Source organism: Zootermopsis nevadensis, unplaced genomic scaffold (genome assembly GCF_977971745.1).
Source record: "Zootermopsis nevadensis isolate Lab colony 2312 unplaced genomic scaffold, Znev_1.0 Znev_ptg000016l, whole genome shotgun sequence".
NCBI classification, from domain to species: domain Eukaryota; kingdom Metazoa; phylum Arthropoda; class Insecta; order Blattodea; family Termopsidae; genus Zootermopsis; species Zootermopsis nevadensis.
The window spans coordinates 2,860,990-2,876,026 of NW_028259148.1; the positions used below are offsets into that span (position 1 = coordinate 2,860,990).

At 36.5% G+C, this 15,037-nt stretch overlaps 1 protein-coding gene across 9 annotated transcripts in view; it reads left to right on the forward strand.

Moving 5' to 3' along the window:
• The window catches only part of LOC110834413 (potassium voltage-gated channel subfamily KQT member 1), a 248,551-nt gene that overhangs the window by 221,674 nt on the left and 11,840 nt on the right, over window positions 1-15,037 (forward strand). For 4 of the 9 annotated variants that reach the window (XR_002544579.2, XM_087349382.1, XM_087349386.1 and 1 more), the window contains 10 exons: window positions 2,728-2,818; window positions 6,284-6,410; window positions 6,688-6,863; window positions 7,109-7,234; window positions 8,566-8,676; window positions 10,197-10,406; window positions 12,589-12,748; window positions 12,848-12,971; window positions 13,595-13,769; window positions 14,500-14,622. Coding sequence is in view for 8 of the 9 variants with exons in the window: in XM_087349382.1 (XP_087205508.1) it covers window positions 2,728-2,818; window positions 6,284-6,410; window positions 6,688-6,863; window positions 7,109-7,234; window positions 8,566-8,676; window positions 10,197-10,406; window positions 12,589-12,748; window positions 12,848-12,971; window positions 13,595-13,769; window positions 14,500-14,622 (1,423 nt within the window). In the remaining variant the exon portion in view is untranslated. The remainder of the gene's footprint in view (window positions 1-2,727; window positions 2,819-6,283; window positions 6,411-6,687; window positions 6,864-7,108; window positions 7,235-8,565; window positions 8,677-10,196; window positions 10,407-12,588; window positions 12,749-12,847; window positions 12,972-13,594; window positions 13,770-14,499; window positions 14,623-15,037) is intronic. The other 5 variants (XM_087349385.1, XM_087349381.1, XM_087349384.1 and 2 more) reach the window with 3 other exon arrangements.

Sequence of the window (15,037 nt, forward strand, 5' to 3'; positions counted from 1 at the left end):
TTATACGGTGGGTTATAATCACCACGTATATGAGGCTTGAGAGACTATAGCTGTGTTACTGATGCCATCATCAGGGTTTCATTACCCGCTCTCGAAATTGTAATTATTTATTCAACAATATTGCTGGTTAAAGGTTTCGCGTTAATTTCCCCAACTGCGGTAATACCCAAAAGGCTATGTAGCTGTAATTCTGACGTCATTCAGCATTTACGTCCTAGTGTTATGACGTTACGTATTATGCAGAAGTTATGGAAACCTAACCTGTCTTCACGGCGGTACAACCCAGAAGACAGCCATCTTCGTACTCGCCACCGCGAGAACTTCAAATCCGAGTCAGTGCTGTTTGTTACGAAAATCGTGTGTGGAATCTGGTAGAAGTTTACTAACGTTTCAGAGGCACTTGCTGCCTCCATCATCAGAGCGATGAGAAATAATGAAATTGCTTGTCTGTTGCCACAATCGTACGACTGTACGGGGCAAAGACATAATCTAAGCTGTTTAAAATATTTATTCAATAGAAGTAAACTTTTTTTTTTAAAATCTTGTCAGTCTAATCACAATAAAATTCCTATTAAATATTAAAATATTATCATAATTAACATTTAAATATTTAAAATATATTAAATGATATTCTCTATCGAAATGTTCGATTTACATTAGAATATCACTTTTTACACGACATGTTTCGGCTCTAAAAGAACCATCTTCAGGTGTATAAAATTGTATAAACTTAAATATAATTTCTTAAATGCAACTTTTTAGTCAGACGTTTTTCAGAACAGCTTCGAATACGATATTAAAAATACAATAAATCTGGAAGAAAACATCATTTGAAATCTGATAAACATCTGACTAAAAGTTTCATTTAAGAAATTATATTTAAGTTTATACAATTTTATACACCTGAAGATGGTTCTTTTAGAGCCGAAACATGTCGTGTAAAAAGTGATATTCTAATGTAAATCGAACATTTCGATAGAGAATATCATTTAATATATTTTAAATATTTTAATAGGAATTTTATTGTGATTAGACTGACAAAATTTAAACAAATATATATTTATTACAATATGACGCAACTTTATCATCTCAGAAGTAAACTGTGTAAAAAACCCGCCAGTTTGAGGTACTAACCCGGGATTTGCCTCTAGGCTCACATCTGTTCGTATTAAGATGGCGACTCAACCCTTGAAAACGTTTTGTAAGCTCGCTTTCCATTCACGAAATCTGTGACCACTCTTCGACGGAGTTTTCGGAGGAAATTCCGTAAAATCCTCGCATGTACGAATTCAGTTCACTTTCTCGGGTTCAGCCACCATCTTATTGTCGTGTCTACAGTTGAGCTTCTAGTGATTTCGTTTGGAGTTGATCATTTCTTATCCCACATGAATTTCTCCTTCCAGTGATGCAAGTTTTATTTCTGTATGAGGTTTTGTTTTTGACGTAGAAATGTTTCGAACTCCTTCCGTATATGGGCCCTGACACACATGCGAAAGCTGATGTCACGATACGTTATAGTTATTTCAGTGACGAGCAGACTCAAGCGACTATAGTTTTATGGGTTTACAACTGCTCTCAGCCTTCGTACACATTTTCGTATGACAGTCATTCATACAGTATTAGTGAAGGGCTCGTGTTCTGTTGTGTTGCGGTTTGCATTCAAGGCTTTCGGTATTGTCATTAAACAGCAATGAACTGTTTTGTCTGACAGTTACGTAATGGCATTGTTCATTCAGTGGGGGAACTGGAATTAATAGGTTCCTCCATATTTTCTATGCAGAATGTGTGATTTTGTCTTTCAATAGGCCTACACCACAAAATAAATTTACATAGAAGCAGAATGTTACTGCGAGGAAATTCGATATATGATTATATTTAGAATTATATTATTAGTTGCTTTATTAATTTATTTATCATTTATTTGTTTTATAGTTAGGTAGTTAAATCGAGCATCTTATTACTGGTTCATTTATTCTGGAAGGTGGCCATCTCTAAATACTTATTCCTGAATTCACAGTGATTATGAAAAATACGCTGTTGTGTGTACGCCAGACAAGTTCATATGCGCGCTAGAATTCTTTAAACCGATGGATTAATTAACAGAATATCGTCTTATGTTATCGTTTGTTAACGTGTGATTATTTTGAAAGAATATATTTTGTGGGAAGGAAAGAGTCTTTTACGTCGTCGATCTAAAGGTGATATTGCGAACCTGTAAAAATATAATTGCTTCAGGATATGTAAAATACATTTTTAAAGTAAAAATAACTTTAATCAGCAGTAAGCTTTATTATCGCTGGTTAAGTAGAAGTTACTTTACAACAGTATTTTTAATTTTATATAAAATCTGTTTCTTGCCTCTCCTAAAAGAACACAAGAGCAGACTGACAGCTTTACGTTTGGATCGCGACTGACTTTAAAAGCCGATAGTCGCTTATCTGGTTGAGAAATTCCCTGTCTTTTAAGAAGCCCAAAGTTCCATAACCCTTTTCACAAGAATCCACCACTGATCTGTATCCTAAGCCAGCTGAATCCATTCTTCAACCCCACTTTGTTATCTTGTTTAAAATATAATCTAACATTAATCTCTCATCAAAGTTTAGGTGTCCTAAACGCTTTCCTCCCATCAGATTTTCCGTGTATTTGTATGAATCCATTTATCGTTACTCCCATACGTGCTACATGCCTCGCCAATCTCTAATAATATTTCGTCGTGTCTTGGCGCAGGTTTATGCTGGTGTTGGTGTGCCTCATCTTCAGCGTTCTCTCCACAATTGAACAGCACGCCGATTTCGCCAATGAAACTCTCTTCTGGATGGTGAGTTGACCGACCTCAGCCCTCGTAACTCACCGGCACACTGTCAAAACGTCCTGTCTCATACTGCATGCTGTAGTGATGTGCGGGTATAATGCAAAATCAGCTTCTCAGTGTTGATTCTGCTCCAAATGTGAACATTTATATATCTCTCGTATAGTTTTGTTCGATTTATTATATCGATTATCCGTCATCGATTTTTGTTAATTTTGTATCGATTATCCGACTTAGAGTTTCGTTCTCGACTGTCCGTCGTAAAGTGTCGATCGTTTTATATCGATTATGTTTCATAGAGTTTCTTTAATTTAATATCGATTATCTGTCGTATCGTATAGTTTCGTTCATCTCATCGATTATCGTTCTAATCGTGAAAACGATGTATGAAATCTGAAATACTTTTGTATATGTCATACATCTGGGATGTGAATAAATTGTCTCTAATATCAGAACTTGATCTTGTTGTCAGAATGTCATTTCCACCTCGTCTGCCATTGTGAATGCAATAGTTTGTATTAATGACTGTCACTTTCAATATTAATTTTAAATGTCAAGGCGTAATGCCTGTGTTCCATTACGTGAGGCAGTTTTATTGATTTTTCATGAAGCCATTGTATAAATTTATGAAAGGCCTTCTTATCTAAATTTTAATTTACATTTCAGTAGTATCGTTTCACGTCTAGGTTTCCAGAATTAAAAATTTAAATTCTCTAATAAGAGGTCAGAATTTTTAGAACATGATTTATTCATAACTATTGTTGCACGATTAAGGATTATGGGTACAATACGAAATCAGTTAATTTATATATGATTAATATTTTTAAATATTTGAAGTAAATTTATTCAAAAGAACGAATTATCTTGCTTTATATTTTATCCACATTTAGTGACATAATATTGCCGCTAAATATGAGAATATTAATTTACTAAAACCCTTTAAAGCTAAGTAAATAAATTAACTCTTATCAGAATTCAACGTTCGTAGTCTTATATTAATTCAGAAAATGACCTTTTTAATAAGCTAACCATATTTGGAAACTCCAACATTTAGACAAAGAGAACCTCAGAAAGTAACCGACGTCGGACGTATGACGTATGCACTTCCTCTACAATATCGTGACATATTAAATTCTTTCAGGGATAGGTCAGTTTCGTTTCGGTGGCTTCATTCGTAACACCAGATAAGTTTGGACATCCCTAAGTTAGATTCTTGAAAACATACTCTAATTTTCCTTTGGGAGAAATTACTATAAAATCTAAGCATTAGAAGTTATTATTTTAATGCTCTATTGTAATAATTATAAAATTCAAATTTGAATTGAATTTGTTAAAAGTGTCGTGCTCGGTTGTTATTAACAGGTTCCATTCCATTTGTCGTAACCGCAGTATTGCAATGCTTTTATTCGTGTGGATCAAATGCTATGCTCTTTTTAATTATTATTATGGCAAGGTTTTAAAGCCATAAACACAGGACAGCAAATGATTATATAGAACAGAGCTCTTAATAGAGTGCGTGCTGCCCTCTTGCGTGATGTGGAGTAAGTAACGTCTACCCTCGCTAGGTGGCGGTGTTGGAGGGGTATGAGATCGATGTTTGCTAGATTAATCTTACACAACAAGAAAAAATAGCCATTTAATATTGCATAATATTCAAGATTAGTTCAAATGAAATTAAAGAAACCTGTATTTCTTTATAAATAAGGAAATCATGCTAAAGTTTTAGGATAGAATTTACAGAATTCGGAATATTTATCTTGTCAGAAGATTGTGGAAGTTTCAGGCACAGATATGTTTATTATAGTATTTGAATTATGGTCTTTTTGGCTATAACACAGTGAAGTAATTACCAACGTTTCAGAGGAGGATCGTCTTCATCTTCACGGTAGAGCCACTACCCACAAGACCGCAAGCCAAGTTATCACGGTCACGACAATATTAAATGTCATATATTACAATAAATTACCCGTTATTTTGTATGGTTTATAACACGCGTTTCTGCTCTGAAATAAGAATATAACTTGTCACTGTTTCAGGGGAAATTACTTATTAACGAATTTTGGAATTTAAACATTGTCGCTAGTGTTATGTTACATACGTAAACGATAATAAAACTTAGCTTAAATGTCGTAAAAGAGAAGTGTGCGAACTCGGTCTGCGGGCGAAAATATTAAAATAGATTTTATACAAATATAACTCGTCTGGTGAAGAGCTCATATTATGTCATCATCCTCTTCTCGAACATCTTCAATCGGTGTTCTTCCGTCAGATTGAGAGGCCAATAAAAAAAAATCTGCCATATTTTGGTAAAAAGTGAGGAAAGGAAGAAGAATTATTTCCTTTTTTAGAGAACTTTCCCAAGAACTTTGTAAATGTGAGTACGATATATTGACTTTGTCTTCTGTTTTCAGACGCCCTATAGTCTTGTAGATTTTTACCAGCGTTTCGAGGAAGAGTTCAGTGAAGATGGAGGCGGTATGTTCCTCCAAAACGTTGGTAACCTTCTACAAAACTATAGGCGTCACAATCCAGAAGACCACAGCTGACATCTACATGGCCGTGAGAACTTCAAATCTCTGCAAGTAGGGTATGTAGCAGGGAAAGTTAGGTTAGGTTACGAATAAGACATAGATGAGGGCTTTGAGGCTTTACGTGTCTTGATGGATATCTTGGTTTTGTAAGTGCCATAATCAAGAAGGAAAAACATTACTTCTCAAGCACGCGATTGCATGGGAAATACATCCAATCAGTGTATGTGGTTATATTACGTCATAATTTCATTAATGTGTCTAATTTGATCTTCGATAATGTTCAGACAAATCGAGTTTCTTGTTTAAAAACACGGCTATTAAAATATAACTTTAATTAATTTGACTTAAATAACAACCTCCGGTAAACATATATCACGTCACTACAAAAGTGAAACATATCTCAGCTAAATGAACGTAGAAAGTTTATACATCTGAAAAAAATGTGTGTTGGCCGTGAAAGCTGATGCAGGTGACATCTCTTGTTTTTTAATTGTATTACTGGGACCACTGATTAAAATAAGTCCGCGCAGAGAGCATTATTCTTTGTTTGCTTAGCGACGTAAATGTAAATTATGGTATTTTATATCGTGATATCAGCAATGAGAATAGATATGCATTGTCGTAATATAATTTTTATAGCCGTTTAAACCTCAGAACTCATGTGACTTGCGGTCACGACAATGAGTCTTTGAGCTGATAATGACAGAAACGTCCGAAGGGGGTCAGTGTATATCGAAATTAATTTACCCCTTGAAGCCGAATCCCTCACCATTACCCATTACAAAGACCAACTGATTGAAGATGTTTAAAGAAATAATCCCAGTTTACAGTTAGAATTATATGAAACCAGTAAGTACAAAATTAAGAATGGTTAAGTTATTTTCGAACATATTTATGCTGTTCAAGTGAAATGTTAGTCTCTTCATACGTTTTTCTATTCCAGGAAATATGTTTGGTCGTGTTTTTTGGTGTCGAGTACCTTGTTCGACTCTGGTCTGCTGGTTGCCGGTCCAAGTACATGGGATTCTGTGGTCGACTCAGGTTCATAAGGAAACCAATATGCATAATAGGTGAGGCTTTCATCTCAGGTCACCTGACTTATAGTTCTAGTGACTCGTGTAGTTCATTAATTTTTTTATAAATCACAGGTGCACGTTACATAACCTCATTTCACTGCTTAAACATAAACACTCGAGTTGTAGTGTCTAGTATTCGCTTCCAGCCGCCAGATGGCAGTCAGACTGCTACCTTGAATCGTCCGATTTTTTTAAGTGCTTTTTTGAGGCTCGTGGAGGTCTGAGACATTTGTTTGAATGTTAATTTCATCAGACAAATGGGATATTTCAGATCTGATAGTGGTGGTGGCTTCCATTGTGGTGCTCTCGGTGGGTTCCAACGGGCAAGTATTTGCCACGTCGGCCATCAGGGGAATTCGCTTCCTGCAGATTCTGCGCATGCTCCATGTAGATCGACAAGGTGGAACGTGGCGTCTTCTCGGATCCGTTGTCTTCATCCACAGACAGGTCTAATCCCAATAAATCTTTCCTCTGATTTGTAGAAGTTACATTTATTAATACATGTACTAAAATATGAGCTCAAATTGCAAAATAGTTTTGAAATACTGCGATTAGGGCCATGTTTGGAGAATGATTTATGAGTTAGAATCTAACGTTATTACGAAAGATAGGTTATGTAAGGTTATAATACGTAAATGAACAGTTTATGTTAAGCGACTTAATGTTAAAATGTGCCGCGTTTTATATTTCAGGAGCTGATTACGACGTTATACATCGGTTTCCTAGGACTCATCTTCAGCAGCTATTTTGTGTACTTGGCAGAGAAGGAAGATGACGGTGACTTCACTAGCTATGCCGATGCGCTGTGGTGGGGAGTGGTATGTGATAATTTGCTCTTTTATACTTTCGTATTTTTGGCTCTAATTTAATCTATAACTTTGACTTTCAGAGATGAGACACTTTTAAGAACGAAAAAAAGGGAGTGATTTGAGATTATTTTAACTGCCGTTTTTTTTTAAACATTTCAGCTGCTGTTTCTTCTAATGTTGAATTGTCTGTACTGTTGATATATTTGTCAGTTGTGTCTGTGTGATTTTTTATTTCTTCGTAAAATCTTTGATCCAACACGCAGTTTTTTTTTAAAAAAAAGAAGTGTCTTTTTAATTTTTTCATGTTGAGAACCCAGCTTCACCCCTTTCGTTGTTGTATTTTAATAAAGGGAGAAATAAAAAAAATATTTAAATAGTAAATTAAATTCCTAGGCCTCCAAAGCCGTTATATACATGGTGATTAAAGAAATCACCTCATTGGGAATCAAACCCGAGCCACTCACACTTTACGAAACGTGCGTCCGGCCAAATACTGACCACGATTAAGTTTGCCAATTTTTATTAGACTTGTGAAAACACAGTTAACAAACGAAAATAAAATTCTGTATTATAAGGAAATATTGGAGTGACGTGGAGGGTTCACTGCTTACTGCAAAATTAAAATCAAATTAGAAGGCTTCAGTTAACAAGGTACCATACAAATAAATCTTAGGTTATGGGTTGCCTCAATTTTTTATCTTCTTATTGCGCCATCTCTGAACGAAGGTTGGCGATCAAAATGGCGAACACTGACCTCGAGCCTTCCGCTCGAAAGATGTCTATTGAAGTGCATCCGAACCATCTTCTTAGGTCTTTCATCCAGGAGTTTTGGGGTCTAACGACCGATATTTTTCCTTGGATTTTACCCTCGATGATCAGTCTTAAGATCTAATATCGTACTCCTCTCGTGATACGGCCCAAATACCGGACGTTTCTTCCCTTAAGCAGTAGTTCCTTTTGCTTATTCATTGAGAACTTCGATGTTAGAGACTTTTTTGCACCCAGGGTATTCGTAGTATACGTCGATATAAATACGTTTCGATTGCTTCGATCCTTTTCTCCGTGGGAGAATCGAGAGTCGAGCTCTCGAATCCATAGAGAAATGTAGAAAACACGTAACATCTAAGCATTCGAATCCTCTGTTCTAGACTTAGTTCCAATTTTTTTTATCACTGCGTATTTATTTGAGTTGTGATCACATTATGAAAGTGATTGTTCGCTTAACACCAGAATTCTTGTGATCCACTGTTCTTTTTTTAAAAAAAAATCGCCTTTGTCCTGCAACCTTACTGTCGATAGTTCATTTTGTTTGTGAAATGGTTTTGTTTCTTCGTTTTCAGATTACTGTGACAACCATTGGCTATGGGGACACTGTACCCAAGACCTGGATGGGAAAAATTGTTGCATCTTGTTTCAGCGTTTTTGCAATATCTTTTTTTGCTCTGCCTGCTGTGAGTAAACGAAACGAAACAATATTAATTACTTTAATTAACAAAGCTTACTTACCAGTTACTATATTCATTCTCTCATTCATAACTAACTAACTAACTAACTAGATGGCTTAGGGAACTCGAAGGTTCATCACCGAATTAACCAAAGCCCTCCACCGGACCCTGTCCTGGGCCAACAAAATCCAGTCTCCTTCAACTCCTATCTCCCATAGATAGCGCCTGAGATAATCCTCCCATCTACGTCTAGGTCTCCCCAGAGGTCTCTTCACCTCAGGCTTCTCAAATAGTGGACCCAACCAACTAGATGGCTTACCGAACTCGAAGGTTCATCACCGAATTAACCAAAGCCCTCCACTGGACCCTGTCCTGGGCCAACAAAATCCAGTCTCCTTCAACTCCTATCTCCCATAGATCCCGCCTGAGATTATCCTCCCATCTACGTCTAGGTCTCTCCAGAGGTCTCTTCCCCGCAGGCTTCCCAACCAATACCCGGTGCACACCTCTTGTCCCATCCATGCGCGCTACATGCCCTGCCCATCTCATTCTTCTCAACTTAATCAGTTTTCTCCATGTCCCATCGTCTTCTCTCCTACGCCCAAATATTCTCCTCAACACACGATTCTCAAACACCTGTAAACTGTGTTCCTCCCTCAGAGTGAGAGACCGTGTTTCGGACCCATACAAAACAACATTCATATGAAACACGATGGTCACACTAACTTGCAACTTGTAATATTATACCTTGCGGGTGTTTAAAATAGGCTGCCGTTAAACCACTTAAATTGATTTTATTGTTTTTGTGGAGTGATCAGACTCGTATTCAGAAATCGTTGTAAAGTTTGGCAGTGAATAATGCGTTTCCAGCCGGGAGCTGGGAATTAACAGTTGCTAAAGACAAATAAGAAGAAACTTAAATATTTTAAACATCATTATCCAGGCAGAATTAAGCCCACAGATGCTTATTCTGCATTTGATAACGCCAAAGAACATTACTCCCTAAAGGCAATAAATTTACTGCTCTTATGTGCCTCTGACGTATGACGTGGGCAACGTTATACTTAGAGAAATGTTTTACAGATCTGAACCCTTCTCTCTTCAAAATATCTGGGTGACATGAAAATTGTCTTCTCTTATATTTAATTGTCCTTCAGTGGCCACGCGGTCTGAGGCTTGGGCCTTGTCACTGAGACCATGGGTTCGAATCCCACTCAAGCCATGGATGTTTGTCTGTGTTGTGCTGTCCTTTGTACAGGTAGAGGCTTTGCGACGGGCCGATCCCTCGTCCAAGGAGTCCTACCAAATGTCTATAGATCGAGCCAACGAAAAGTTGGGACCCGCAGTGCTCAGGAACTTGAAGAACGGGTCGTTCCCAGTATATTTAATTAGAAAATAAATTTTTCATGATAAGGGAATGCATTTATTTTAAGCATATGTTATAAAATTGTTATTTTACTTGAACAGCGACAAATTTCATAATTAATTTTACTTTGAGGTGTAAAATTACACCGTCTGTTTTACAGGGTATCCTGGGATCAGGATTTGCACTCAAAGTACAACAAAAACAACGTCAGAAGCATTTTAATCGTCAGATTCCTGCAGCCGCCATGTTGATACAGTGCCTATGGCGGTGTTACGCTGCAGACAAATCATATAATAGCATCGCAACTTGGAAAATCTATATAAAAGATCTGAATCAACAAAACCAGAACACATCAACACCATTAGGCAAGGTAAGTATTATACAGGGAGTAAATTCATGTTGTTGGACGCTTGAATACGCAACTCTCGATTTCTCCACAACAAAAATTAAGATTTTTCCATTGGAATGTCACTGAAAAGTCATGACGTGGTTCCCAAAGAATTGTTTATTATTATAATCTGACACTTAAAAGCAAACTAAATAAAAGACAAATAAAACAAATAAATTTAAATATATTACAGATTTAAAATAATAAATATAATTAAACATTGGTCATATTCTATGATAAATAAGAAAAATGTACGAACGGAGCAATATTTTCTGGTTAGCTACCAAAGGAGAGGCAATTTCTAGTTGAGTGGCTTGGTTTAAACCAGTTTTGCCAATTTTTTTAAATTTCTTTACTCCACATACTAGCATAGCTGATGCATTTTTAATTTTTACTTCATAATGAATAATGAAATAAAAGTTAGGTGTTGTACAATTTTTAAAGCAGTGATCAGGACACATAACATTTAAAATATTGAAAATGAGGTTGGTGGCAACACAAAACAAATATTTACTTTTAATGTGTAAACATTAGAAAGTCAGGAACCAATAAATAAATACCAATTTTTGATCAAAAGTAAATGAAAGCAGTAAATTTTACTTTGTACTAAACAATACATTGAACTATAATAGTAAACACAAAGAAAAATAGCACTTCTAGGGGCGTTTTATTTTCATAACCTATAAATATTCGGTGAAAATACAATAATTAATCACCACGAGAAGTGTCCTAGAAAAAAAATCATAATTACTGGATGGCGTGTATAAATTGAAAATTTCAGTGTGTATAATTTTTTTCAGCAGTAACATGCCAATTGTAACTACTGGGGCAAACAGTTTCTTCTTCTGCACATATTTAAAGTTGCCCTTAGCTGTATCCAAAATATTTATATTTTTAATTCGGTGTGTGATTGTGTAGTGTTGGAGAATCATAGGTAAGGTAGAATTGTATATATGCATATTTCAATGCCTTGTTGTGAACTCCTCAGTTTGGTTAGGTTAAGTTAGGTTAGGTTAGGTTAGGTTACAGTATGTAGAATATAGTTCAAATTGCTGAATATGCCTTGGAATTTGTACAAAGTGGAACATGACATCTCCACTAAACTATGTCTCACTTACAAAAATGTAGATATTTATAGTTCATTTGAAACTTTAAATATAAAAAAACTATAATTTTACCTGTTGTATTGCATGGAAATAAAATTTGGACAATCACTCCAAAAGAAGAACAGTGATGAAGAGCGTTTTGAGAACAGATTGCCGAGCAAAATTTTTGGACATGAGAGAGAGGTAGCGACAGGAGGATATGGAGAACTTCATAATGAGGAGCTCTTTCATTTGTTCCTAAAGGAATATTACTAAGAAATCACATGTTTATTAACATATGAAAACAGTAAACATCTGTGTTAAGTCTGTTAGTAGTTCGCTGATATATTTATTTGAATGGTGCTTGCTGTCTCTATCATCAGGGCGAGCACAATGGAGGTGGCACACACCTTTGTGATGTCAGTAAACTACCAGATTACACAGCACAGTATTTCGGAAGACAGTTATATTCATGCTTGCCATCAGAATCTGAAATCTCAACATCTGTATGACATCTTCTTCTATGTCTCTCCGGTCCATATTCGGTCCATGGCCTCCTCAATTCTCCTCTTCCATTCGGTCCTCTGTTAGGTCCGTCTGTCCGAGGCTTTGATCGAGGTTTAGAAACGTCTTCCTTTTTACGGTGCAAGGTTGTTGGCCTTGCGACCAACCCCCAACCTGGAGGACCAGGGTACCTCTCCCCCTCGACCATCTGGCTAGGGAGGCCCTACGAGTAGCTCTTGGGGTCACTGAGGTACTCAGGCCCCACCACCAAGACAAGCTGCAGGTAACATTAAGTGGGGATCTGTATGACATGAATTATAATATTCTGAACCAAATCTTAGATTTTTTGCCATGTGCACTTCATGTTCCATTTAGTACAGTTATTCATTATTGTTTGCAACAACTTGCTGCATATATCTGTGTTGTTTTCAGTGCATATAGCATGCAGATGTTATTATTGCCTGTTGCATCTAGCTGTGATTTGCCGTCTGTTTAAATGTTCTATTAGCTTGTTGTTAGTATATTATGTTGAGTGCTGGGTGTTGAAGCTAGCTAAACTCTGATTGGTCCAACAGTCTCTCATTATCCAGGTCGCAAAGAAGGCGAGCGTCTTGAAAAGACGGAAATCAAAGAACCGAATGGAAGTGCCTAGCAATGTGTTGGAAGGGGGCAGTAATTCAAATCGACGAGAGAGTGAAGGAGACGTGGTGTTTTATATTGAGGAGCCTAAAGCAGGTACAGTGCTTTGTGTTGAGGAATGCATAATTTTTTGTAACTAATGAAATTAAATATCAGGAACCATAAATACGAGTTGTTATGATTGCTATGTTACAGGGACACCGAATCGTGTAAGGAGAGAAGGTCGTGGGTCATTGTTCACAAGCCAGACGAGTAGTGTTACAGAGGCAGCATCTGATGAGAATGATATCGATATAGACGAACCTCAGAGGGTCACATCGTAAGTATTGGAATCATTTGAATACTCTGAGTGCAGTTAGGAGAATATGCTTCGTTCATCCAAACAAGTTTGAATTAATTGCATTTACTCTTTGTGAAACACTTCCAATTCTGTAAGATTTGAGGTTTTTACAGCGGTGAGTACGAAGATTTCTGTCTTCTGGGTTTTTGCGCTGTGTAGTCTGGTCGATGTTTATCAGTGTTTCAGAGGTTGTACTGCCTCTGTCATCAGGGCGTTGAATATGCATCGACCAGACTACACAGCGTAAAAACCCAGAAGACAGAAATCTTCACTTCCAATTCTGTCTTTTCCACCTTTTTTTTTTTATAATTTTGTGAAATGTTTATCTGATGCAGTGTTTGAAGTAGAAGTTTACAACACGTCAGGGATATGTCGTATCCAGTATGTCTTTGGCGCTTAGTAAGAAAATCTTAGGTCAATACAGATTTCTTATTTAGTACCAAAGATATGTGTTGAAGGGAGTTCCATTTAGTGTAACTATCTCAGAGCCGTAATTCAGACACTACTGCGGACATGGCAAATTAGAAATGTGCATTGTAGTTCTGTTTCAAAACACTGCTTCCATGAAACTATATCTGTCTTCTCCTTGTTACAATTGCTAGCTGTTTAATTTGGCGCAGGCTGACAGAAGCACACCGAAATGCAATCCGAGCAATACGGAAGATAAAGTACTTTGTTGCGCGTCGGAAGTTCCAGCAGGCGCGAAAACCTTACGATGTGCGCGACGTTATTGAACAGTACAGTCAAGGTCATCTGAATATGATGGTTAGAATAAAGGTAAGGGCAGAACATTTCCTTTGTTACTGTTACATAAGACACATTAAAACACGTGCATTTATTTCCTCTGAAAATGATATAGTTTTATCTGTGACTATGAGATACTTCTATAACGTAACTGGACGCAACTAGCAGAGTTATTACTACACAAAATAGTGGAGAAGGATGAAAGATTCTGATTATGTGTAAATAAAACTCGAGAAACACTTTTTTGTGACTGCTACACAAATCTGGTATCTAATTGATCAGGCAACTAAATATTAAATTTTTATCTGTTAATTTCTTCAGTTGTTGGCAGAAGGAGCTTCTGAAAAGCATGAAACAATTATTCATTATTCTATGGAATTATGAGTGACAGCATATTTATTTTAATTAATTAAAAATTTAATTTTTTTGCTTGTGTCTCATTAATTTCTTTTTAATTGTTTGTTTAATTATTATGTGTGGCAGATGCCAGTTTGTGTTTAAGAAATGTGATAATTAGAAAGTATATTCACAAATTTTAATTTAGCGAAGTGCCATGAACCAAACAAACAAAAAAGGAAATAAACTTTAAGTATGGTAGTTAAATTAGTGGTTTTGTTTCTTTAGTCTTTTGTTCTGATGAATAGTGAGTAACAAGTGTGAATCCTGTTCTGTTGCTATTATCAAAGAAGAGCGAAGTGCGCAAACCCACACCTCGTGTCTGTCTTTTCATACCCGATGCAGCTAATACAAGTTATTTCTACAGGAACTGCAGAGGCGACTGGATCAGATGCTAGGCAAGCCTGGAAGCTACATGGCAGGCATCGATCGAGCTGGAAACGTAAAGCCCATGACAATTGGAGCCCGTCTGTATCGACTTGAGCAGCAGGTCGGTAAATTCAGATTCTGTGTGCCACATGAGATGAATAATTTATGTTAGAAAACACCCGAATTCACAGTTTCGCACAAATGTCTTTCTTAAAATATCAGTCACTTTGAAAAAAAAAAAACCTCTGAGTTAGGTCACTTTGGCAGAAAAACATTTGCTTTATTACAGTTTGATTGTATGTGAAAAATTAATAGTACGTATGTTGGATAGTTTTTTCTGGCATGTAACTTGTACCAAGTTTCATGAAAACCTGTCAGTTAGTTCAGAAGTTATTAGTAGGGACAGACATACAAACATGATGTCCCATAAGCTCATCTTTCTGTATAAAATATTAGGCTAAAAATTGGCGATGATGTGGGTATACACTCAGTGAACTGTTGACGCTGGAGAGGACATGACTTACATGGCAGTCTTA